The sequence below is a fragment of the Bicyclus anynana genome, chromosome 8 (assembly GCF_947172395.1).
Source record: "Bicyclus anynana chromosome 8, ilBicAnyn1.1, whole genome shotgun sequence".
NCBI classification, from domain to species: domain Eukaryota; kingdom Metazoa; phylum Arthropoda; class Insecta; order Lepidoptera; family Nymphalidae; genus Bicyclus; species Bicyclus anynana.
The window spans coordinates 2,647,295-2,672,570 of NC_069090.1; the positions used below are offsets into that span (position 1 = coordinate 2,647,295).

Consider the following 25,276-nt stretch of genomic DNA (forward strand, 5'->3'; position numbering starts at 1 on the left):
TAATGTCTACATTAATTTTAATTCACTCAAGTTACCGGGTAACATTAAATACTATTTATTACAATGCAATTCCACAATTTCTGAAAAAATGTTAGCAAACTATTGACATTTCTTACTTTTAATATAAAATATACTTTGCAGCCCAAATGCTTGATAAGTCAACAGAATCTCTAGCGATTATCTACTTTATTTTGAACAGTTTTAATTCTTTTCAAATACTGTCAAATTGGGTAACTTTGACAGTCTGTGGATTTACTTAATATGGATGGTAGTACATCCAAGTCATGATAAAAAATCATAAATTTTCTTTTCAGCAACAAGTCCCAATTTTAGGGTTCCGTAGTCAACTAGGAACCCTTATTAGATATCCATAATTGAGACTTGTCTGTCAATTAAGAACATGTTAAAACTACCCAAACTGTATGTATCTTTTATTATAATTTGATTATTTAACTATAAAGCATCAGTGGACGAACAGTCTGAAACAAGTTATTATTTATCTACAATATTTAAACGTATATTTATTGTTAAACTAACTAGCATTGCTTTTATTATGAACTGATGTTTGTTTAGAAATGTCCAATGACTTTTCATAATCACACCTTATACAAACTAATGAACATTCAACTTATACACCTCGAGTACCGTAAATATCTATGCAATTATTTGCATCGTAAGATATTTCGAAACAAACAGGTTTCTACAACCATTCACGTGATGTTAGCTCTTACACTATAAAAAAATAAGTACTTATAAACTAATATAATAAAGAATGATGGCAATGTGATGTCAAATATTCATAAAGACGTGTAACTAGAGGCATAAAAAGGCCTCTAAGCATGCAATCTTTATAGTCAAAAAACTTAACTCTTAAAGCTAGTGTATAATTTGATACGAATGATTTAAGTACGCGTATTTAGCGTACTTTGAGTTATATATTTCTTTTTGTTAAAGCAATTGTGATGTTAGTGAGAAAACATTTAAAGTCGAATTTCGATTGTCTCTAAATGACTCAAAAATAAGATTAAATCAATGTCTGAATTCCTAATCTTTAAATTATTCCTAAATTCCTAAACTCTTTCATCGTTACTTTAGCAAAAGTAAATTGTTTCAGTACAAACTGATTTATACAGATTTATAAAGTTTTACAGTATAGACAAATTCGAAATTAATGACGTACTTTTCATGATAATTTTGTGAAATCATATAAAATATACATACTAAATTTTGCCCTAACTTAAACTTAGTTTGTTTTTTTGTGACTAAAGTATTAAGTATTTTTAGTTTTGTGAGAGCCTAAAATGTAAGTTATAATGTCGATAAGTTTAAATGCTAACAATCATAACTGTTATGTAAATTGTTTATGATTATAAGGTTGCCATAATTTTTGAGCAACTACAGTACAGTTAATTAAATATTGACAATTAACTTGTTTAACTTAATTATTGCTAAAAACTGCCTTTTTGACAAAGAAGTTAATTTTCAAAGCTTAAACAGACATAGTTTAGTTTAGTTTTAGCCCAGAGTGTGTCAGGGTCTCTAGCCATGTTATCCATCGATTCTCATCCCGCAAACGCTACCGCTTCGAAAACTAAAAAAAAATACGAGAATGTAGTAGTATCCGATTAGTAGATTGATCACGTAACTTATCGATTACGAATGACTTTCCCATATTTTTTTTCAGTTTTCCAAATGTTAATATTTGTGGGAATAGAATCGATAAGGTCTAAAGCATGGTCATCAAGTTTAGGTTGTTGTGGATTAAACGACAAAAAAGAAAATAAAAACGACAGTTATGATTGTTTACTATTGGTAAATAATGTTAGGATTTTAATTATCTTTAGGTACACATTATATTTAACATTTACATATTGTTCTTTTAATAATTTTATCTGGATAAGTTTTTCAAGAGGTAATAACATCTCACTGATCAAGCCAAAATTTTTGTAAATACTTTTTTTCTTTTTTCTAAAACTACAGTCTATCTAGTTACAGAGATATAGATTATATCTAACTATATCTAGTGCGGGACATTTAGTTCTCCCATATGGACTTTTTAAATTTATAAATATTTCTCATTATATCATAATGCTACTGAAATCAGTATCATTATTAATTATTTACAAGTACATGGAAATGAGACTTATGTCAATTTACATATTATTATCGTTAAATTATATGTGTAGAGTGCCACAAACTTAATGGCCTGGTGAGGGCAGAGGGTGTCAATGTTGTTGCGCTTTTAGTTTAATGTTATGCAAAATGGCGACCGCCGCGACGTTAGTTCCAGTTTTGGCGTGAAAAGTTTGTGGCCATAGATACCATAGATAAAAGTGGCACTTTATGCGATTGAATATGTTTGTCAGTCATACTTTACATAATTGACGTCAAAAAATGGAAATTTTGAATTTGTCAATATCAATCGGTCTATTCGTAGACAAAGAAGTAAATAGACGGATAGAAAAAAGAGAACAACTGTGGACTCGGTAAACAATAACGAGACAAGACGATTCGATATTTGGTGTCATGACGCGTGCCGTTTTCAACCATGTTTTAGCAATTATTTTCATTTGAAAAGGTTTAACGCTTTTATAAAAAAAATATACAAAATAAACGTATTCACAGCCTCAACTTGTAGCAAATAAAGAGTAACAATGAAATATATTGTCGAAAAAATGCTTGGTGTGTCGGGATGTCAAATTTGTCTTACAACAACACTCCAATCAGTTGTCTAATTACTTGTCTGTCTACGTGTGATGGTATGCATAGAAAGTAAAAAACGTCCCAAACTAATTTATTTTTTTCTTTACAACTTTTATAATTTTTCCAATGTATTTATTTATAAATTGAATATTTAGTGTAACGAACTCGATTTTGGTTTATATCTATTAATCAAAAGAGCAATCTTCGTTCATTATCTCTGGTTAGACAATTTGGGTCAAATTTTTCCTTCAAAATCTCTATTCCGGGTTTTTCAAAAAACCGCAACAAGATAACAATACCATTGCAAATACAATTAATTAAGCTACTAATTCTTGTCATAAATGATGGTGTGATGACATACTCGTAATGGCCACATGTGTTAGGGTCGGTTCACATCTGGCGGACGCAACGCTGCTTCGAGCCAGATATGCTCCAGCCTTTATACACAAATACATTTATCCGTGCATTTAGCGTTTATTATCTGTACTTATTGCACGTATTTATATTAATTACACTAAATATAAAAATGTTACAGTACAGTACACTTCATTTAAAATTATCCGTTTTTTTATTCAAATAACTGGAAAAGCGTCATGGGATAGAACTCACAAAATCACTCTGCCATAATGCACGCCATTGACGATCAATTATTCTCACGTTTCTACAGAACCCACGACTATAACTAATCGTGTATTGTATAATACAATATTGTCCGTCAATGGCTGACTTTAGTAGTACGCAATAGGCAGCTGATGATCATTAATTATTGAATTTGAAAGAAACAATGTTGAAATACATGAAGCTAGCAGATTATACCATTTTTCAAAACCTGTGTAATTTTAATTGTCGTGTACTGTATATTGTATGTAAAAATATAAGTAAAGTTGCATTAAATTAAACGTTAATTAGGACAATTGCACACGCGATTCTTGTTTCGTATATTCATCATGGTATTTTCTTTACTGTATTAAAATTTTATGCATTGTCATTTGCATTTCACGCAGTTGAATCCCTCGCTACGCAAGGATTACATTTCTGAATTATTGATTTTTGAATCTTTTAAATGCTTGAAAAAACAAGGCATTTCTAACTGCTCCAGCGAATTAGTTGCACAATAATATTCATGCTTGTTGCACTGTTGAATCCCTTGCTACTTTAAGGATTCTATTTTGAATCAGGTAATCTATGAATATACATAATACCGATTTATCTTCAAAATACGACCGCTTTAAAAGTATCGTGTGTGCTATGGCCCTAAAATATTGGCAATACTTACAAAGTATCGTAAGTAATGAAACTACACAAAAATTATTAAGGCCACTAACCACTACGGTGCGAGGCTGCAGTTAGAGGACAATATGTTTGCTTCGTTTTCATGACTAATCTATATTAGAAGCATCAATTAGAAAAAAGAAAATATTTTTTTAAATGAGTTACTTTTATCATTTTATTTTTCATTAATATCAAAAGTGATAGTTAGCTTTCATTTGCATTTTTTATATAGTCCATTGCATCACTTAGTTAGCTTTGGCGCCTTAGCTGTTAGTGGAAATATGACCTTAACAAAATGTTTGTGAGCTTGGTAAGTTATAACTCTAAGTACTATTCATCTTGTCTCAGGCACCCACTTTGTTCCGACGTTTGTTGAGAAGCGAATTGTTGCTTTGCTCTAGCGCTTTGATTTGGACCTGTTAAAGAAAATATTTCATTAGATCCTTCATTCTTCTCGTCCATAGAAGTACTACCGACATCATTATTTCTAGGATGAAGTTAGGGGTTAGCCAAAAGAAGCGACTCCTTATTCATACTAATATCTTGGCAAACAGACTCTTGACTGATGATTGTCTAAGGCGTCTTAAACGTAAACGTATACTCGACATGGACATTTGAAAAACAGGACGCACCAAATGAGCGCCGACCCCTAATGAGGATCGACATCCACAAGACGAAGATACTCGCAACACATTTGTTTATAGTCTTAGGACTGATAGCAGATTGGGCGTACAAGAAAAAAAAATCATTATTTCTGACGCTAAGTATTGCTGTTTATATATTCACAGAACTTGAAAATTGCTTGACCTAATATTTGAACACTCTCCTACTCCTGCAATCAGGTCAACAGTAACGAAGCCAGACTCATCATCGAAAGGATGATTCCCCGGTAAAACTATGGTCGTATCAACTCCCAACATTCATTTTCATTCCATATTCCAACTAGTTGGAAGGGGAATGGGAATATTGTTCAAATTTAAAATATTTGACGGCCTCCGTGGCGCAGTGGTATGCGCGGTGGATTTACAAGACGGAGGTCCTGGGTTCGATCCCCGGCTGGGCAGACTGAGATTTTCTTAATTTGTCCAGGTCTGGCTGGTGGGAGGCTTCAGCCGTGGCTAGTTACCACCCTACCGGCAAAGACGTACCGCCAAGCGATTTAGCGTTCCGGTACGATGCCGTGTAGAAACCGAAAAGGGTGTGGATTTTCATCCTCCTCCTAACAAGTTAGCCCGCTTCCATCTTAGACTGCATCATCACTTACCATCAGGTGAGATTGTAGTTACCAAAGGCTAACTTGTATTTAAAAAAAAATATGACAAATCTATACTAATATTATAGAGCTGAAGAGTTTGTTTGTTTGATTAATTGAACGCACTAATCTCAGGAACTACTGGTCCGTTTTGAAAAATTCTTTCATGGATAGATAGCCCATTTATCGAGGAAGGCTATAGGCTATATATTATCCTCGTATTTACGGGAATGGGAACCACGCGGGTAAAACCGCGAGGCGTCAGTTATATTCTTATAAAAAACAGAGAAAATAAATGTTTTTGGTGGCCCACCTGGTCGTAGTCGACACGCATGGTGGCGAGCGAGCGCGTCATCTCGTCCTGCACGTCCGCCCACGCGTCGCCCGCGTCGCGCAGCAGCGTGTCCGTGTACAGCGGCGTCTGCGGCACCTGCGTGTACTGGCGGATCCACGGGCTCGCCATTACCTGATTACACATCATCATCATCATCATCATCAACATTAACATGAATACTTGTGTAGGATATGGTACTTTTTAGATAAGTAATTGTAAAAAGATCATGTTTTAAAATGACTTATGGGCATTACATCCAAATAACATTGCGTAAAGACTCTCTGGAGCAATTAGGTGGCCTTTGAATATAACATTGTGCAATAATAAATACAAACTGCACAATGTTTTCTTGCGCGTAGACTTTGGGTCAAATCGAAAAATATTGCGCCATAGTGACCCTACACAAGACAATAGAAAAATATGGTGCAATTAAAATTAAACTCGCATAAACGTTTGTTCAATCATTGTGCAATATAATTAATAGTCTAGGCTAGGGGCTGCCAGGAATGCTTTTTTTAGCGACCAAGCAAATTATTCAAAGATATACATTCAAATTAGGAGCAGCAAAGGATTCAACGGTATTCGTACCGGTGAATCCATCGCTACGCTACGCAAATGGTAATAAATCGGTGCAAAACACACAACTTTCATCTGAATATGACGAAAATGATCGTATGCAATATAAAAACAATCAAATTGAAATTTATGACTTTCGATATTAACTTTTAATCTAAATGACAAAATAAAAATTCGATAGATTTTAAGCGGCTAAAGAGCCTTCATGATTTAATAATATGACAAAGTAATTACCTGGTGTATAGTCAAACGTTTCACGGGATCAACAGACAGCATACCACGGATCAGGTTTTTAGCTTCAGAGGATACATTCGACCATTCTGGCTCAGGGAAATCATACTGGCCTAACCTTATGCGCTGAAACAAATGATTGCCATAATTATTATACTAAAAGCGAGTAATAAATTATGTTTGTCGCCGATGGCTTTTTAACGATTACATAGTTCCGTAACCGTCAATGCGAAGTTTGCTGGGTCCACAAGTTAATATCTTAGCATCCAGTGGAATCACCGTGGGATTCGAGAGACAACCCCGACTTCATCCACCCATAGACTTCCTTAATTCGGCCGCATCACAAAACTCCTTCTTACGGAAGTCTACTATACTTTAAACTACATCCCTGCCAAATTTCATCTTTCTATGTGAAGTGGTTTTCGATATTTCGTGATGCTAACCTTTGCTATATAGTTAATATATTTAAATTAAGAAACCTCGAATGTAGGTTTTTCTAAGGTTTACAACGTAAGGAACATGTACCTTTTTCATGCCCGGCGATATCGCCAGCCCGTGGTTGGAGTAGAAGGGCGGGAAGCCACAGAGCAGTATGTACATCACGACTCCCACCGACCATATGTCACACGATTTGTCATATTTATCGGGGCCAAGCACCTGAAAAACGAAAAAAAGAGCTAGAAGAACCATTAGGGTAAATTTTGACCCTTTTTTAGTTTTGTTACAGTAATGAGAAATTTGTCCAGGCTAATCTATGGAACAGCTGAACCAATTTGAAAGAAACATTCACTGGAAGATAAAGAGAGATTACCAACGGTTCTTCAGAGTGAGAGTGGTGCAAGCAACAAACTCGCATAGTACGGCGTGTAACAAGAGGTTTGAATGAATGTCAGCAGGTGTTTCTCCTTAACTAAGCCAAATTCAAAAGTTTTAGTGCAGCATTGGGCTACATGGTTATTCCAATGCTATACTAAAGTTTACGGACTCAGGCTACCAACAGTTCTTCAGCGTTAGAGTGTTATAAGACAGTTGAGCAACTAACTCAAATTCGACGTAACATACACTGTATCCTCCAGGCGTGAGAGTCTCTTTACTAGAGGAGCTGAAGTCGGTCAGTTTCAACGTAGCCGTAACGTAGTCATCTGTTATTTAATTGGGATAATACATCATCATTATAAACCCTTATTCGGCTCACTGCTGAGTCTCCTCTCAGAATGAGATGGTTTAAGCAAATAGTCCACCACGCTTATCTCGTGCTATTTGTACTCGTATATGTCGAGTCTTGCAAGACAGTCGAGCAACTAACTCACCTCAGGCGCAACATAGTACGGCGTGTAGCAAGGGGTCTGCAGTGTGTCAGCGGGCGTGAGGGTCTCCTTAGCGAAGCCGAAGTCAGTCAATTTGAGCGTCGCGTTGGGCTGCATGCTAGTATACAGTAGATTCTCTGGCTTTATGTCTCGGTGTGCGATGTTCGAGTCGTGAAGGTGACGGACTGCCACGCATATTGAGTGCATTATCTGGAATCATCAAAAACAGCTGTTCAAAACATCTACATAATAGGCTCGCGCTTAACGACATTCTCACGTTATAGAAAGGGTGAGGCCAAAGTGTTCCTTTTACTGCCCAACATTATGATCCAAACAACACAACATGTCTAACTGTGGTCATGTAAAATCCCCTTAAAGAATAGAAGTAAAGCTAGTTACCTCAGCAGCCTGCCTCTCCGTGAAGGCGCCCTCCCTGTTATCCTGTATCCTCTGGAATAGCTCCCCGCCGTCCATGCACTCCATCACCACGAGCAGGCAGCGCTTGCCGCCGTATGTGTTGTCGTATACGTCGATTATCTGCAAAAATAGGATACTCAATTAAAAAAAATCTGAGGAAAAAAGTATAGAGTTCAAGGCGGAAGTATTTCCCATAACTTCAAGGTGTTGACGAGTCCACTTATAGGAGCCGAATTGCATAACAAATATTTTTCAACTAAAAAATAAAAACTTTTTATGTTTTCATACAAAGTAATTTAAATAATTCCGACAATCCATGTAACACACGCCTTTATCTATCCTTGTATTTTTAAATACATAATGTCATAATTATAAAGATGCATATAATGGACACATTTCAAGATCTGTAAATAGATCTAAGAACCTCCCTTACCCCGAAAATATTACTTTTAGAACACATGGTTCTTGAACATTTTTAATCAATTTTCGGTAAAGAATATAACCCCAGTTATGGGAAATACTTCCGAGCACCCTGTATAACAGTGTAACATTCACATCCTATGTACTTAAACATTGGACGACCGCGTGGCGCAGTGGACAGTGACCCTGGCAGATTTTTTGATTACCACTACTGGAATAAACCTATTACGAAATCCTGAAACAATTAAACTCTAACCCTCATGCATAACAAAAGGCATTATAGAGAAGGTTGTGACAAACGCACATAATGCATAATAGGCCATTGTGCATTAACAGAAATAGTTAGCTTTGTGGGTACATTAAATATGTCCACCGTGGTAATAATGACTGGTGTTTTTTTCTCTTACATGTCAAAAACACTCGAGGTTATCGGCTTGAATAAAAGGTTTCTTTTGTATTATTAGCTTTTCCCACGAATTGAAGTACCTAGTTGTGTAGGTATTGTTTTATAACTGAGAGGTTTTGGGTTCAATTCCCGTATGCCTGTTGTATAAGGACGGAAGTTCTGTGTATATTCGTATGTATATTACGCCGGTAGTGTTGTAACTCGCCACGGCCGAAACCTCCCAGTCCCACCATCCAGAACTGGACCAAATTAAGAAAACCACGATCACCTCAGCCGGGGATCGAACCCAGGACAACTGTCTAGTAAATCCACCGCTCAGAGCACTGCGCCACGGAGGCCGTCAAACCACGGAGATTGTGGTTGTTACTAGTTATTAAGCTCGCATATAAACAAAAACGCCTTCATCATCAGCCTAATTATCAGCCTAACGGCTCACTAAAGGGAGACTTGGCCTGGTGGATCAAGCTGATGCGGGTTTTTCGGACTTAAGGTGTTAGGCTGTCAATTCTTACCAACCACTATCAGATAATAACGATAACAACCTGGAGGGACGGCTAACCGTGCTTTCTCCAAGGCACAGGCACAACTTCCCGAGGTGAAAAGTTTTACTGAAGATTTCTAAGAAGAAAAAACACTCAGCTATTTCATAGTTAGCCCCTGGACTCGGAATTTTGAATGCAATGACAGTAGAACTTCTCCAGATGAACTTCGTCAAAAAATGCTCTACTACTTGCACAGATGATGTTCTGTGGTATCATCATCATCATCATCAGCAGATGGACGTCACAACGGCTCGAGTCACCAGCATCCAGCGGCACCCTGCAACCCGCTTGATGTCTGTGGTACATAACCAATGTATTGTCTATGGTTATGTGGTGGTTTTTAGTGCTTACCTCAACAATATGTATGCAGCCACTAGCTCGCCAGTGTAGTTCAACCTCTCGCCGCGCTTTAGGGCTATCGTGTAGCACTTTCAGCGCTCGCTTCATGCCTGTAGTTTTCTCGTGACATTCTACAACCTGCAGACATCACACAAATTCAGTTTAGACTATATTTATCTGATATTTTTTGGAAGTAATAAAGCTTCTTTTCCGAGTCCGACCCAGGATCTCGTGATCCGCGATCACATAGGCTAACGACGATTAACGAGACAGTTTAAGCCTCTTATGCCTGAAATTTTGGCAAAAATATGAGATCAAGACTGATGAAGAAGCTCGCAGATGATTGGACCAATCTGACGCCGTTTATTTTTAAAGTTCCTTGTATCTACAATGATTTTTTTAAAACAATATTTTACAAATGGAATTTTTGTGAAAAATGTGTCACTAGCAAGTTGTAATAACTAGTTAGGAGGAGGATAAACACCCACACCCCTTTCGGTTTCTACACGGCATCGTACCGGAACGCTAGATCGCTTGGCGGTACGTCTTTGCCGGTCGGGTGGTAACCAGCCAGACCTGGACTAATTAAGAGAAACTCAATCTGCCCAGCTGAGGATCGAAATCAGGACCTCCGTTTTGTAAATCCACCGCGCATACCACTGCGCCACGGAGGCCGTCAAAAGATTTAAACAACCTTTTTGGTTGCGTTAAAAATGTTAATATATTTTTGACTGTCGACGGATTCTGAAAATTCAAAAGAAAAACTGATAATTTCTTTAATGCACAAACAGCGTTGTTACAATATTTCAATAGTAATATCAAAGTACCGTGATAGATATATAAATACGAGATAAACAGATAACAAACAGATAAACATAGATATGGCTAAGTGTTTCGGCAACAGTAACAGTTTCGGCGTTTTGTTAGGCCTTGCTGTTAGATTTTCCGACAAGTCGAGTTTATACCTACCTACTGAATAGATATTATTTAACTAAGTAAAGCAAAAGCCGTGACAGCCCAGTGGATATGACCTCTGCCTCCGATTCCGGAGGGTGTGGGTTTGAATCCAAGGAACTACCGAAATTGGACTAAACACTAAATTAGTCCGGTATCCATAGAACAGTTTTTTACAACTGATTACTATTACCTAAGTTAATTTATCGTGAGTAGCTTCATCTGATGAGACGATCAACTTTTTGATTTACAAGAATTCATGATTCTGGTAGCTAACTGCGTTACTAGGAAATAAAAAATTCTGAGCGTCGGAACGAAATCGTACGTATCTGTTAAAAAAAAAACAAACATACAGTCGAATTGAGAACCTGCTCCTTTTTTTTGAAGTCGGCTAAAAATAGTATGAGCAGATCTGAGAAACCCTTTTTTGTCGTTTAATTATATACAATCCAATTGCGCTTACAAAACCTTGGTTAAATACTAGAAAAGTGCAGCATGCAATCCTCTTACAGGTTTGTGTCAAGGTAACTTAACTAGATAGGTGCCGGGGAAGATCGATAAACGCAACTGGGTTACCCCACTTACAGATAAGGGGAACCATCGCAAAACATGCGTAAGAGGATGTACGTAAGAGATTTTTTTACAATAACAATGTCTATCTAAAAGCAAAATATTAAAAGCTTGATAATTAATAAAATCCTTTGAGTGTGCTTTGTTGTTTGTCTATAAGACGGTTTTATTCGCTAATTCAGTGTCGTTCTGAGGATTACAGAGCCTGTTTGTACGTACGTTTAACATTGCAACTTTATTAAGTGACTAGCTGACGCCGCGCGGTTTCACCTACGTGGTTCTCGTTTCCGTAGGAGTACTGGAATAATATAGAGCCTTCCTTGATAAACGGGCTATCTAACACTGAAAGAATTTTTTAAATCGGACTAGTAGTTCCTGAGATTAGGGCGTTCAATCAATCAAACAAACAAACAAACTCTTCAGCTTTATATATTAGTATAGAAGTATAGATACAAAATCACACAAATATTATAAAGCCGGAAGTTTGTGTGTGTGTGTGTGTTTGTACCTACCCTTCACGCTGCGGCTACTGAGGCGATTTGGCTGCAATTTGGAATGGAAATTCACTTTATTTTGGATTAACACATAGGCTATTTTTCGGAAAAACTCATGGTTCCTGCGGGATTTGTAAAAAACTGAATTCCACGCGGACGAAGTCGCGAGCGTCCGCTAGTAATATGATAACCCTCAGTATATCTTCTAAAAACACGTGTTTAAAAGATAACAATTTAGGCACATTAATGTTTCAAAGCCATTAAATGTGTCCAATTTCAAAAAGCCACCGAGTTAAGAAAAAAAACCAATAGTTTGTTTGCCAGTACAATAAAAAATACAAAACTCGTATACTTAATGTAACAACAAACTATTTTGCAATACCATGAGCCGATAGAATAAAAAAAAAACATTTCGCAAGATATTTCCATACCATACCATATGGTTTTTATTTTGTTTACATTTTCCTAGTAATCTCAAACTCCAAAGATCATTAGTTATCCGGCATGACTCAGTCAATTGGTCGATATTCACAAGTCACTATCCTTTAGCAGATATTCATGAGTAAACCACTTTTATGAAGGTGCTTCTTTGTACCGGTAATCTAATGTTAAGGCGCATCTACACAAGAGATATTATCGTTGCGATTCTGTCCAAAAATCTTTGTTTAGTGTACAGTTCGAATGAAGTTTCCCGATTCAAAATAGAATCTGCAGTATCCAGTAATTACATTATTTCTTAAGATTGCGTATTTGCTTTAGGCTCCTTAATGGAAGCTATAACGTCACCGGGGGGTTTGAGCAAAAGTAAAAGCTCTGACAGAGTCAAACCCTAGAAAGTCATAAAGTAAAGAGAAGATGAAATGTCACCAGCAGTTCTGACGCCTCCGAGATCATGCTTTAAATTCACGTCCATGTATCGTGAGAAATAGGAAAAAATGCGCATACACAATTGAAGGGTACTCCGAAAGATGGCTTCAAAACGGAAAGGATTGACGTAAGCCATAGCGAGATTAAATCTAATCTACGTCACTTTTTAGCTGGATATTGATCTCTCTTCTTAGCTTGTTACTCTTGGCCAGGTTGTTGGTCGTTATGTAGACCACCCGCTGGATTATTTAACCAGTCAATCTCATTCCAAAAACATATCGTTATTATGGAAATCGTTATTATGTAATAAACCCAAAATATCTGCAAGGAGGGCGGTACACAGCCTTTTTCCACAGCCTAAAATTTAGCTCCGTATGTCAGAGGACGTCAGGGTAAGATCGCTCGGTGAAACTATCGCTGCGACAATCTCACTCGTGTAGACTACGCCTTAATTCCAAACGTCACAATCTAAGAACCGATTACTCAACTGTACGGTACGATGAAATCTGCATACTGTATTAGTTACGATCTCCGAGAACTATTTGTAAACAAATATCGACCTTGCGGTTGTAGTTATAAATGTTTTAGTTCCTTGAATAGTGTTGCATAGTTGATACGATTTTATTGTGCACGAGGAATACTTGATTCCTTTCAAAAGCTTTATATGTCAGGGATAATAAGCATTTGGCACAGATTGTAAACTGACTATGCCACATTGTTAGCTATAAACCCTCCCAATTTATTAATATTATTATTTATTATAAGATTTTAAAATTATACCTATGGTATGTACTTACAGCTAAAATGTTAAGTATTTCAAAAGTATCTTAGGTTTTTACAGGTGGTGCAAATATAATTACATAATAAGCAATTCTTCACGCACATAAAAAATTTCACTCCACGTTTTCCAGCCATGAATATCCAAAAAATTAAAAATGTGTCATTATAAATACATACTCCGTAATTTTAATACGAATTTTCACGTTTCTGCCTATAGAGAAAAAGAAAAGTTCATTTCACCGTCCCAGTAAGAACGTTTTTTTTAAAGGCCCTGGATACCAGTCCTTGAAAGACAAAGACCACAAAGATTGATATTATTTTTTAAATCAGATAAAAAATATTTCTGATGACGTCACAGCTATCGGTATGGTAGGTCGTAGGTGGCAACTGACGTATGTAGATTGCACGTTTTCATCACGAGTAGGTACCTATCACTATCAGGCTGGTATCACGTCATCACAGACACAATTAATGACACAAATCACTTCAAGGTGATACAGCTTAAACTAAAAACGTATTCCCATTATCGGCAGCGTGTCGAATCGATTAGTGTTTAATCGATTTATCGGTATCGAGTGTAATGAGACGCCCCAAATCGATTCTTCAATATTAGAAATGTTAGCTTAAGCGTCAAGGTCTTATTTAGTTGAAAAAGGATAATTTTTTTAGCAGTATATGGGAGAAATTATTACTTATCGGTATTTTGAGAAAAGACCGTAATGTTTTACCCAAAGGGAAAATTTATTATCTTCCTACAATTATCCAGTAATGATTTTTTATATGAATCTAAAGAACAAGAACATCTTACAAAGGTTTGTATCAAAATTGAGAGTTATATATACGAGTAATATCACTGTCTTTTTTTCACAGTGGTAGGACGAAAGAGAGAGCGATATGGAGACAAAATTATCAAATCTCTTGGGCTTATTGGTCCAGGTGAAGAAATCGGTGAACTTGTCTTTGCCGACGAATACGTAGTAGGCACTATTCTGAATATGCAGTAGACACTATTCTGTCTATGTTTTCATATTCTCAGTCTTCTGAGTTTCGAATTTATTTCTATCTCTCTCTCTCTCTCTGACTAATACAATACAGAGAGATAGAGGCGAATTCAACAGAATAACAATACTGATTTTTTTTTTCTGATTGCGTAAGTGCCACAGGCTCTTTAGTGGAATCTGACGGCCTCCGTGGCGCAGTGGTATGCGCGGTGAATTTACAAGACGGAGGTCCTGGGTTCGGTCCCTGGCTGGACCGATTGAGATTTTCTTAATTTGTCCAGGTCTGGCTGGTGGGAGGCTTCGGCCGTGGCTAGTTACCACCCTACCGTCAAAGACGTACCGCCAAGCGATTTAGCGTTCCGGTACGATGTCGTGTAGAAACCGAAAGGGGTGTGGATTTTCATCCTCCTCCTAACAAGTTAGCCCGCTTCCATCTTAGACTGCATCATCACTTACCATCAGGTGAGATTGTATTCAAGGGCTAACTTGTATTTTATAAAAAAAAAAAAATCTCAGCGGCGTCACCGGGGAGTTTGGACGAGCCCAGAAGCATCGCCTGATGGGGCCCGAAGGCAGAAGCAGAGTAGGGCGGAATGACTCTCTAAGAGCGTCTCCTCTGAGACTTGAACCTCGGCTTAGAGGGTCGTTCGGGAAGGGTTGTGTAGCCAAAAAGGCAAATCGGACCGAAATCGCGGGCGATGGCTAGTCTAGTTCTAGTATCAACATCGTAGTAAGTGCGTCAAATGTGGGTTTCACAACATGTACACAAATTGTTTGCACAAGATTATATTGCTTGTGTACCTGAGTCTAACGTGTAAACAAACTGACACTGAGACAAGTTGCTCTGCAGATATTTTATCTAGATGTTTTATTCATTGATAGATACAATTTACAATTTTATAGCTTGGCAAATTCGTTCGTAACTGTCCCGATGGTCCGCGCGGGCCGGGGGGCGTGTAGCGATGAATGAAATACCCACGACTGATGCACTTCACTTTCCCGCACGCACGATTTCACACCCGCTCGGTCACTCCCCCGTCGCCCGCATATCATGGTAGTGTCCCAAGCTACAGCGGATGTCCGCAGCGCCGTTTGCGATACATTCTGTTGTTCTTGGAATTTTCCGGGATAAGAATAAAAGAATGACTTAATCGCGGGTATAATCTGTCTCCATTCCAAATTCAAATCTTCAGGTATAACGGTGTAGTAGTTACGATGTGAATGAGTATCAAATATATACACACACACATTGACAGTTACGCACACAGGCACGCGCGCACACGTCGTCATCAACCCATATTCGGCTCACTCCTGAGCTCGAGTCTCCTCTCAGAATGAGACGGGTTAGGCCAATAGTCCACCACGCTGGCCCAATGCGGATTGGCAGACTTCACACACGCAGAGAATTAAGATAATTCTCTGGTATGCAGGTTTCCTCACGATGTTTTCCTTCACCGATTGAGACACGTGATATTTAATTTCTTAAAATGCACACAACTGAAAAGTTGGAGGTGCATGCCCCGGACCGGATTCGAACCCACACCCTCCGGGATCGGAGGCAGAGGTCATATCCACTGGGCTATCACATCGCTTAAACACTTATAAAATACTAAATATGGTCAATTTTAGAACAACAATAACACTTTTATAGTTGCACAAGATTATTTCACTAACACTTTGTAAACAAAATGTTGATGACCTAGGGTTGATTCCGTAGTACACAATACCTTGCATAAGATTATTTCATTCCGTAAACAACAAACAAACATAAAAGTGTGAAACCAGTGACAGTGATAAAATGCACTGTCACTGGTTTCATCAAGTGACATTTTATTATGAAACCTATGTTGGAAGCACTATCGTTATCATATTTATAATTTAAATGTTTGATGAATTAGCAGTGAAACACGGCTAAAACTCACGTGATATTACGTCGGAGTATGCCCGACTAGTTTCGAACCCATACGGGGCCCTTAGTCAGACTAAGGGCCCCGTATGGGTTCGAAACTAGTCGGGCATACTCCGACGTAATATCACGTGAGTTTTAGCCGTGTTTCATAATCAATTAATATGAATAACACTCACGATAGTTTAAATTCTAAAAAAGAATTAGCAGTGATTAGAAAGTTACTAATACCTATATAATATAAGATAATACAATATGATATTCTATTTTTGGAAGACTGTTTAGCTTTGAAGGAGCAGTTTGAAGTTAGCAAAGTAGAAACATGTTTATAAATCATTGTCTTTATAATTTCTTTAAGTTTCCTATGCATTTTTTTTGTAAATGGGTTTCGATATCACGCGTATCAAATTAAATTTAACACACAGTCGTTATGATATTCATACTTAATTTAAATGTGTGGTGAATTTAGCAGTGATAACTGACTATTGATATTATATTTTAGCTTTATCAAAATAGAAACATGTTTATAAATTATCATTATGTCTTCAACTGTGTCCTAAGTAAGTTCTTATTGTAAACGGGTTTCTATATCACACGAATCTCTGTTAATAATTTAACAATGAATTTTTTACTGTCCTGATGATCCTTTAATCACCAACGTAAGTTCAGAACCCTAAAAACAACTTACTTACGAGTAAGTATATGTATAATTTTTACGTTCGGTTTCTTCCATTTGATATGTTGGATTCTACTATTAATATTATTGATGTCTAGGCCTCATATTCACGAAATTGAAGCGAAGTGCCTGTTTCTACGAACAAAGCACCCGCGAAGTATTCGCCAATGGTTGACGACACATAGACAGTTCAGATATTCCCGCTATCGCGGCGGTCAAATTACCTACCCAACAAACGTCGAATCTCTATTAGTTTGTACAGAGTATCTATCATCGACACAAATCCATATTCCATACTAATGTTACAAATTCTAATGTAAGTCTGTTACCTTTTCACAGCCTAACCACTGAATCGAAATGAAATTTGGTAAATTGGACCTTAGAGCAAAACATTGGCTACTTTACATCCCAGAGAAGTCCACAGTTCCCGCGGGATTTGTGAAAAACAGAATTTTACGCAAAATTTCGGACGTCCGTTTGATTCACTCAATGAGTTGCAATGTCAATGATCATCATCATTATCAGTCTATGGACGTCCACTGATGGGTATTATCATCATCATCATATCAGCCGATGGACGTCCACTGAAGGACATAGGCCTTTTGTAGGGACTTCCAAACATCACGATACGGAGCCATCTGCATCCAGCGAATACCTGCGACTCGCTTGGTGTCGTCAGTCTACCTGGTATGATGATGGGTATAGGTCTCCAGTAAGGACCTAACCGTCTTAGCACATGCATCCAGCGTTCTGGGGTACAAATGTCCATCGGCTCTTTTAACCATGTGCCCCGCCCATTGCCACATTTATGACAAATTAAGCTATATCAGTAGTTTTGGTTCTTCAAATGAGATCATTAATTTTGGGCCCTTTTTGAAAGTCCCGGCCAATGAAAAAAAAAATGGCATGAATCTTTAGACCATTTGGAGTAATAGCTAATATGGCATGAAAGTAGGAGGGCTCTGAACCAACTTATACAGGTTCGACGATTCGTTATTTAAAATTTGATTTTGATAATTGACAAAATGTATGGAAATAACGAATCGTCGATGCCATGTAAATGATACTAGTCATACAGGTTGGGTTGATTCTACGAAAAACACCCGAGTTAGCGAATAACCGTTGAGCAATTGAGTTGTCAATTTCGTAACACCCTGTCAATACAAGCACGTCTGAAACTGTGGAATGTTATATTTTCGGTGACACACTTTTCTACGAAAAAAGAGTTATTTTTATAATCTACACGTATTTACACAACAAACCATTATTTATTATCTATGGCGCCATGTTGAGTGTGACTCAACATCACTATATTTATTAGGAACGCGCCATTCATACTGATAGCATTGCAATCGATCGCTGACTCATCACAATCGGTACAGCATTCGGTCGTTCCCCTTCTCAGAAGATTGTGTAGGCATTGAATGCGGGTCTTATCAGAAGACAGTTGTGAGTAACCCGCATGGATGCGTCGATTGTCTTCCTTCACAGGGAAACTCAACCTTTTTTGATTATGTTAAAAAAAAGATCGCATCTACATTTTTTAGAGGTTAAAAAATATTAATAATAAAGAATAATTGCCACATATAAATATACTTAATGTTGAAAATAAGGAATATTTCTCTTTTTCCTACAAATATGCAAACCTGTTTTATAGGAGTAAGCATGTCAACCATAGAACAGAAAGCGCTAAAAGCTAACACTTTTGTCAAAAGTCGAGCGTGCGGATCATGTTAGGAATTCATATTTTTTGTATCGATTCACGCTCGGAAATTCGGGTATTAAGTTCTAGTTACAAATCCACCAGTCAAAACGTTCCGCAAAACCATTAAGATTTCTAGTGAAATATGCCACGTATAAATCAACAAGCAGTGGCACTTCATAGTTGCAAAAATGCGCTGCCTTTATAAACCTGTCGTAGGAGGAATTTTAATTTTTTACATGTTGTACATATAATGCCTACCCTGCTTAAAACCTTGCGCACACCACTGCAAAAAGGAATATAGATTGAATAAACTGTACAACGTCGTATCGTCAGTGGATATCGGATGACATCGTATTTAAGCTCAAATAAAAAATATATAATGTTTTAGCCCTGACTTTTATTCACCAAAGCATTGTAAAACTATAATACTTGTAATGATATCTCAAAATAGATACAAATGAACCCGCATTAAGCCGTCAAATGTCTTGTTCATCAGGGATGCTCAACCTTTTTTATGTCGATTAAAAATGGTATAAGTAATACTTATAGCATTTCTAAATTTACATTATATATTAAGTATAATCATATTATTCCCTTTTATGTTCCACATTCTTCCGCTTCACGTCACTTTTACGTCGCGTGACGTAACAAGGCCTTTCCGTGCTATTTACGTCGTCTACTTGTGAAATAAAACGCGTCATAATGATTGTGTTAATATTAATTGCCATGATTTTAATATCACTATTAAAGACACTCGTAACTGCGCGTGGAGCAAAAATTTTTAACCGACTTGCAAATAATAGGAGGAGGTTCACAGATGTATTATTTTCAAGCCCATACAGTCTATGGTGAAATCAGACTACTAAGACAGACAGTGATAGAAGACACTATTTGAATATACATTATACATGCCCAAAAGTTGTCATACTTGACACGGTTTGTTTAAATTCAGGAATGAGGACCGTTCCATGTTTAACTGACTTCCAAAAAGGAGGATGTTCTCAGATGTATGTAGGACTTTATTAAGCCCATGCAATCTACAGTGAAATCAGATTACTAAGACAGACAGTGATAGAAGACACTATTTGAATATAGATACCCATATGTTGTCATACTTGACACAGTTTGTTTCAATTCAGGAATGAGGACCATGCAATGTATTAAGGGATAATTGTGTGAGGGTGTAAATTTTCATTTATTTTAACAAAAGATGCAGTCTATTGAGAAGTCTAAGTACCTATAAGCTTATACCTACAAAAGAGTAATATAATAATAAAGTGATAATGTCACGTTATGAATGGCAGAGATAATAATTGGGTAAACCAGTAACAATTGAAGTGGGAAAATACTACCTACTACAAAAGCTTTAACACAATACAGAGTAATTTATACACTTACATCGTCATCAGCTCTTTTCTTAAAAGGCATCTTTTCTATTATTTTTCTTCGTTTTATTCTTTAAAAGTTAGCAATTTAAGATGGAAGAGAGGTAACTTGTTAGGAGTACAATGAAAATCCACAACCCTTTTGGTTTCTACACATCATACCAGAACTTAATAGCTTTTATATATTGGGACTAAAATCCACCACATACCTTTCTCCAATGCTGCTGGTGGTTTTAGAGTAATAATAAAACTATCATAATCACCAAAGTTTATAGGGTGCCAAAATCTGGACTGATAGATGTCTATTTGTCGGAATGAAGGTAATCTAAATATTTGTGAATAAACCTCTCAAGTACTTATGTATCTTAAATATGTAATCTTAAAGTGAATATGATTGTATGGATGCTGAAATAATAAGTTAAAGTTTTACTTGTCAACTGCCAGGAGTTTGACAATAAATGTTCTATAGAATTGAGTAAATGAATGTAAACAAAATTTTAGTAATGACAGAGAACTTAAGGATGGCAATATCTTTTTTATGACAGGTGGTCTGGATATTTTTTAAAGGCATTTCAATGGAATGTAGTGCTAACATACCTCAGAGGATATTTAAAATAGCAACACTGCACTCCTTATATTAACAGTTGAAGGGTTAAAGTAAATACATACTTACTTATACTTGTGCTATTTTAAGTTACACCACTATCTCAGGCTTAAGTACTACATGACTCAATGTTATCAGAAAGTTCATTGACCATACTTGAGAATTACTCTATACTTTTTGTGTTATAACTTTAAGGAAGTTAAAGCAAAAAATTAAAAAATATACTTATACATGTATAAAATGATGATATGAGAGTCAAAATTCTTGCAGAGCATACTCAAGAGAGTAATGATGATTAGTGGGGTATAAGAGTAATAATACTAGTAATAATGTGTGAACCTCTGCCTTCAATCTGGTCCGGGGCATGCACCTCCAACTTTTTAGTTATGTGCATTTTAAGAAATTAAATATCACATGTCTCCAACGATGAAGGGAAAAGCATCGAGAGGTAAATTGCATACCTGAAAATTTTCTTTATTCTTATGTGTGTGAAGTCTGCCAATCCATATTTGGAGTGGTGGACTAAGGCCTAACCCCTCTCATTCTGAGAGGACACTTGTATTTATCGGTGAGCTGAATATGGGTTGTTGATGCAGACTAATAAGTAATCATAGTGACCCAGAAATGAAAGTCTTTTCCAAGGAATAATAACAGGCTGTAGCATAACAGAATAAACTGTTTAATAGTCAACAAAAACACGGTTACGGTTATGTAGTTGACTGTAGACTGTCTGTCAAAAGTGGTTTTATGTCTGCGGTTTAGCATCAGCCTGTTGGTAAGCAATCGGTTTTTAGATTATCAGATTTCAATCTCATTCACAGAGAATATCATACACACAATGTCATAGAGTTACATACAGAGGAGGATCTCCTACATGACTCTAAATAGTTTAACAATGCAATTCTGCTGATGTTTCTTTACATTAAACACAGAAAGGCATTAATGCTGCAAACTTCGTACATCTTCTTCGTGTCTTCTATAATAGCACAACTATACTACTATCACACTGCCTAACATGCAACCAAATAATGTATTTTGTAGCCAGCAGCCACACAACACAAATGTCATTATCTCATTTATTAAGTTGGAATGAAAGAGATGGTCATACTTCAAGCACAATAATTAAAATTGAATTGAATTTATGTATGCCTAGTAATAAGTATGGTAAACTGGCGCGTCGCGCCACGACACTGAAGGTAGTAGGACCCGAACCAATAGTACCCATACCATTCAGTGAATACAAAACATGGTTGCACAAACAAACCATCAGAACCCACGCTGAACTATGGGACAGCACAACCACATGTAGACATACAAAAGAGACACTCCCAGGCCTCGACCCAAGGATAACAAAGAAACTTATGAACCTCACACGAGACAAGCTGAGAACAGTAGTTGGCCTAATAACAGGTCACTGCCCGCTAAACAAACACCTTTCAATTCTAGGTATGACCGACAGTCCTCTGTGCAGAGCCTGCATGGAGGAGGACGAGACACCGCTACACATTATGTTCAGTTGCAGAGGCGTAACGGAACAACGAGCAACCTACATTGGCTCCTCAGCGACACTCCATGAGGTTATCGGCGACCTGGGCGGCATGCTAAGCTTCTGGAGCGAGCTCGGCTGGATGGAATAAATCCAGCGGGAACCTACACCGAGGGACCCACGCACTACGGCCAAACACTTGGCTAAGTGCGGAAACGGCCCAGAAGAAAGAAGAAGAAGAAGAAGTATGGTAATAAAGATTATTTATTATTATTACGGTACTGGGACTACTCTGCTACCATTGGTTGCATGTCTTTGATCGCATGTTATGCATACACATGCATCATGGGTGTAAATAATAAAACTGAACAGTTGAAACCTGAGGTACTTTAAAGGGACTATATTACCAGGATGCTATATTCTATAGTTGTTATATGCAATACAAAAGGAAGCTTTCGTTCACCTTTAGACCTCCTTAATCAGGCCCTCTCGTCTGTTGTTAGAAGACGTCTAGTAACTATAAAATACCTCCCTGCGCAATATGAACTTTGTTATGTCAAGTAGTTTTCGTCAACAACAAAATGTTGAAAATATGTTTATGTTTAGATACTTAGATATGATTTAGATGGTATTTGTCTACAGAATGAATATGTCCAATAACATATCAAACAAATCTGAATAGTGAATACTGTTTGAAATACATTGTAAATGACTGACAAAGCGATTGTTTGGATAATTTTAAGCCGTGAACGCCAATAATAGAATCAATGAATGTTAATGAGTCAACCATTAAAAATATTTTTCCTGAACGGTCATAAATTTATTACTCCAAATTACTTTGTTAATTAATGAGGTGTACTAACCTGTGTTACGTAAACACTTTGAAATTTCACAACCAAAATAAAAAGAACTTGTTTTTTAAAAATTGTCGTTGATAAAAAACTCGTTTCTAAGGCTAATTTCGTACCTTTACGTCATTTATGTAAACAATAGTTGACCGAAGTTCTTTTTAATTTATTTGCCGATTTTCTAAAAAAATTATTATAATACTTACTTTTCCGTTAATGCCAAGGCCGAGAACCGTGTTGGAGATATCGTAATCATCCGTTATAGGTGTAGTTTTTGGTGTTCTTGAAATTATATTCATTTTCGACGTAAACTTACAGCACTACACGTTTCAAGTACAAATTAACTAAAAATTACTGTTTGTTTGCGCACCACTGATATGTCACGAGAAACTTAATGTATTAAACCGTACCACTGAACTGATTTTACGACTAAACTTTTACGATTTTATCTAAATTTCCGTGTACGACAAATCTTGTAGGTATCGCGTGAGCAAAGCTAGCAAATGAAAATGAAATGTCAAAGTCAAATGTGTGAGTGACGCAATGACGTCACTGTGAATAAAAAAGTGACAGTGATTGCGGCGGATTGACATTCGTTTTGTCTTTACGGCTCTTAGTTCTATCCTTTTTGAGCTTTAATTTGACATTACACAAAGAGCAATCACACAGACCATCAAACGTCAAAATACCACAGACAAGAAAACACAGTGATTACACTGTGTTTTCTTGTCAGAGAAGTGTACGACTGACAACAAAATACACAAATTAGGCCGTTGAATAATTCGTACGTAGTTTCGTGTCGTTTCGTAGCTTTATATTTTATAGGATTCAAAAACTATATTTTTAGATAGATCGATGACTATGATATTATTTAAAATTTAATAAAGGTAAATACGAACCTGCAGTAACTTACTTTCATTTAAAAGTTAAAAATAGTATAAAATAATATAGACTTGGTCGCTAGTGGGCCCTAATAGAAGGCTCAAAGTCACTCAGCGGGCGATAAGCTTGAAGTTTCTTTGCATAATCGAATCAGAAATGAGGAGATTTGCAGACAAACCAAAGTCACTGACATATCTAGTCACATAGCTCAGCGAGTCTCAAGTTGAAGTGGCAATGGACAGGCCATATACATAATTCGAAGAGCTGATAGACGTTGGCAGGTGCTGCAATGACGACCCCGCACCGGCAAACTCAGTGTTGGTGGATCGAGGACATCAAGCGGGTTGCAGGGAGCCGCTTGATGTTGGCGGCCTGAAACCGTTGTGTTTGAAAGTTCATGTAAGAGGCCCAAGTCCAGCAGTGAACGTCTGTGGACTGACAATGATGATGATGAATGGAGATCTATTACTTACTGAACTAGATATTTAAAATATAATAGCAATTGCAAAAGTTAAAACAATTGATATGATTTTATTTATGTTTTTTTCGATAGTGTCTTTCTATGGTATAAATTATTGAAAGGCTTGGGATTTTAATGCCAATTTGACCTGAAAGGTACTTAATTGGGGAATCCTGACAAGGCATAATAAATTGATAGTTGTCTGGTTAAGTACAATTAAAAACCAAAGTGTAAGACGCGTGCTCCATGGTTGCCTGGTACAGTAAAAATAGGATAAGATACAGATACACTTTGTGATGTACCTACATTTGACAGTCGGCTTCCGGAGATTATTATAATAATAAAGGATAATGCTATTCGTAAAAAACAGATTCGCGTTATTATATACATACCTACAAAAACCCTTTTGTCTTGAATCAGTTTTTATAATGCAGTAGCTTGAATTAAGATTTTGAAAATCTGATTTTAATTAATATTTTCGGATTAAAGCATATTTTTGGAAAATCATTCAAATTAGTTTTAGACGATTCGGCGGCGTATCTGCGTTTTATTTGCGTTTTATCCATTAATTACGGGACATCCTGTATATAAGTAACATGATGTTTTTGAGCGATCCACGGCAGTGCTGCAAAGATGTCCTCGTTTCTCCAAAACTGCTCTACTGTTAGCATTCTTTTAATATACACAATAAAAAAATCAAATACACAATTACTCGCTCGACCTACCACGGCCAAGTAACATTATCCCTTCCAAAATGTCCGCTTGTCGTCTGTCAATGCCTTCACGCCATCCGCGCCCACCTGATGAGCAGAACGAACCTTGACTCCGATGCTCATACGCTGTGGCAGTTTTTGTTATA

At 36.9% G+C, this 25,276-nt stretch overlaps 1 protein-coding gene across 1 annotated transcript; it reads right to left on the reverse strand.

Moving 5' to 3' along the window:
* LOC112045104 (MAP kinase-activated protein kinase 2) lies at positions 1-23,590 on the reverse strand. Its single transcript, XM_024081179.2, has 8 exons — positions 23,282-23,590; positions 9,812-9,937; positions 8,075-8,212; positions 7,679-7,885; positions 6,894-7,025; positions 6,372-6,494; positions 5,541-5,693; positions 1-4,391 (listed from the first exon to the last, which is right to left on the reverse strand). Exons 1-8 carry the CDS (start codon positions 23,372-23,374, stop codon positions 4,320-4,322), a joined length of 1,044 nt encoding a protein of 347 aa, XP_023936947.1. The 5' UTR covers positions 23,375-23,590; the 3' UTR covers positions 1-4,319.
* Between the last annotated feature and the right edge of the window lie 1,686 nt (positions 23,591-25,276).

Coding starts and splice junctions, on each gene's coding strand:
- LOC112045104 (XM_024081179.2), bottom strand. CDS start 23,374: ATGAATATAATTTCAAGAACACCAAAAACTACACCTATAACGGATGAT. Junction 8,213..9,811: donor GCTGCATACATATTGTTGAG/GTAAGCACTAAA, acceptor CTATTTTTGCAG/ATAATCGACGTATACGACAA. Junction 6,495..6,893: donor TATCGCCGGGCATGAAAAAG/GTACATGTTCCT, acceptor CATTTGTTTCAG/CGCATAAGGTTAGGCCAGTA.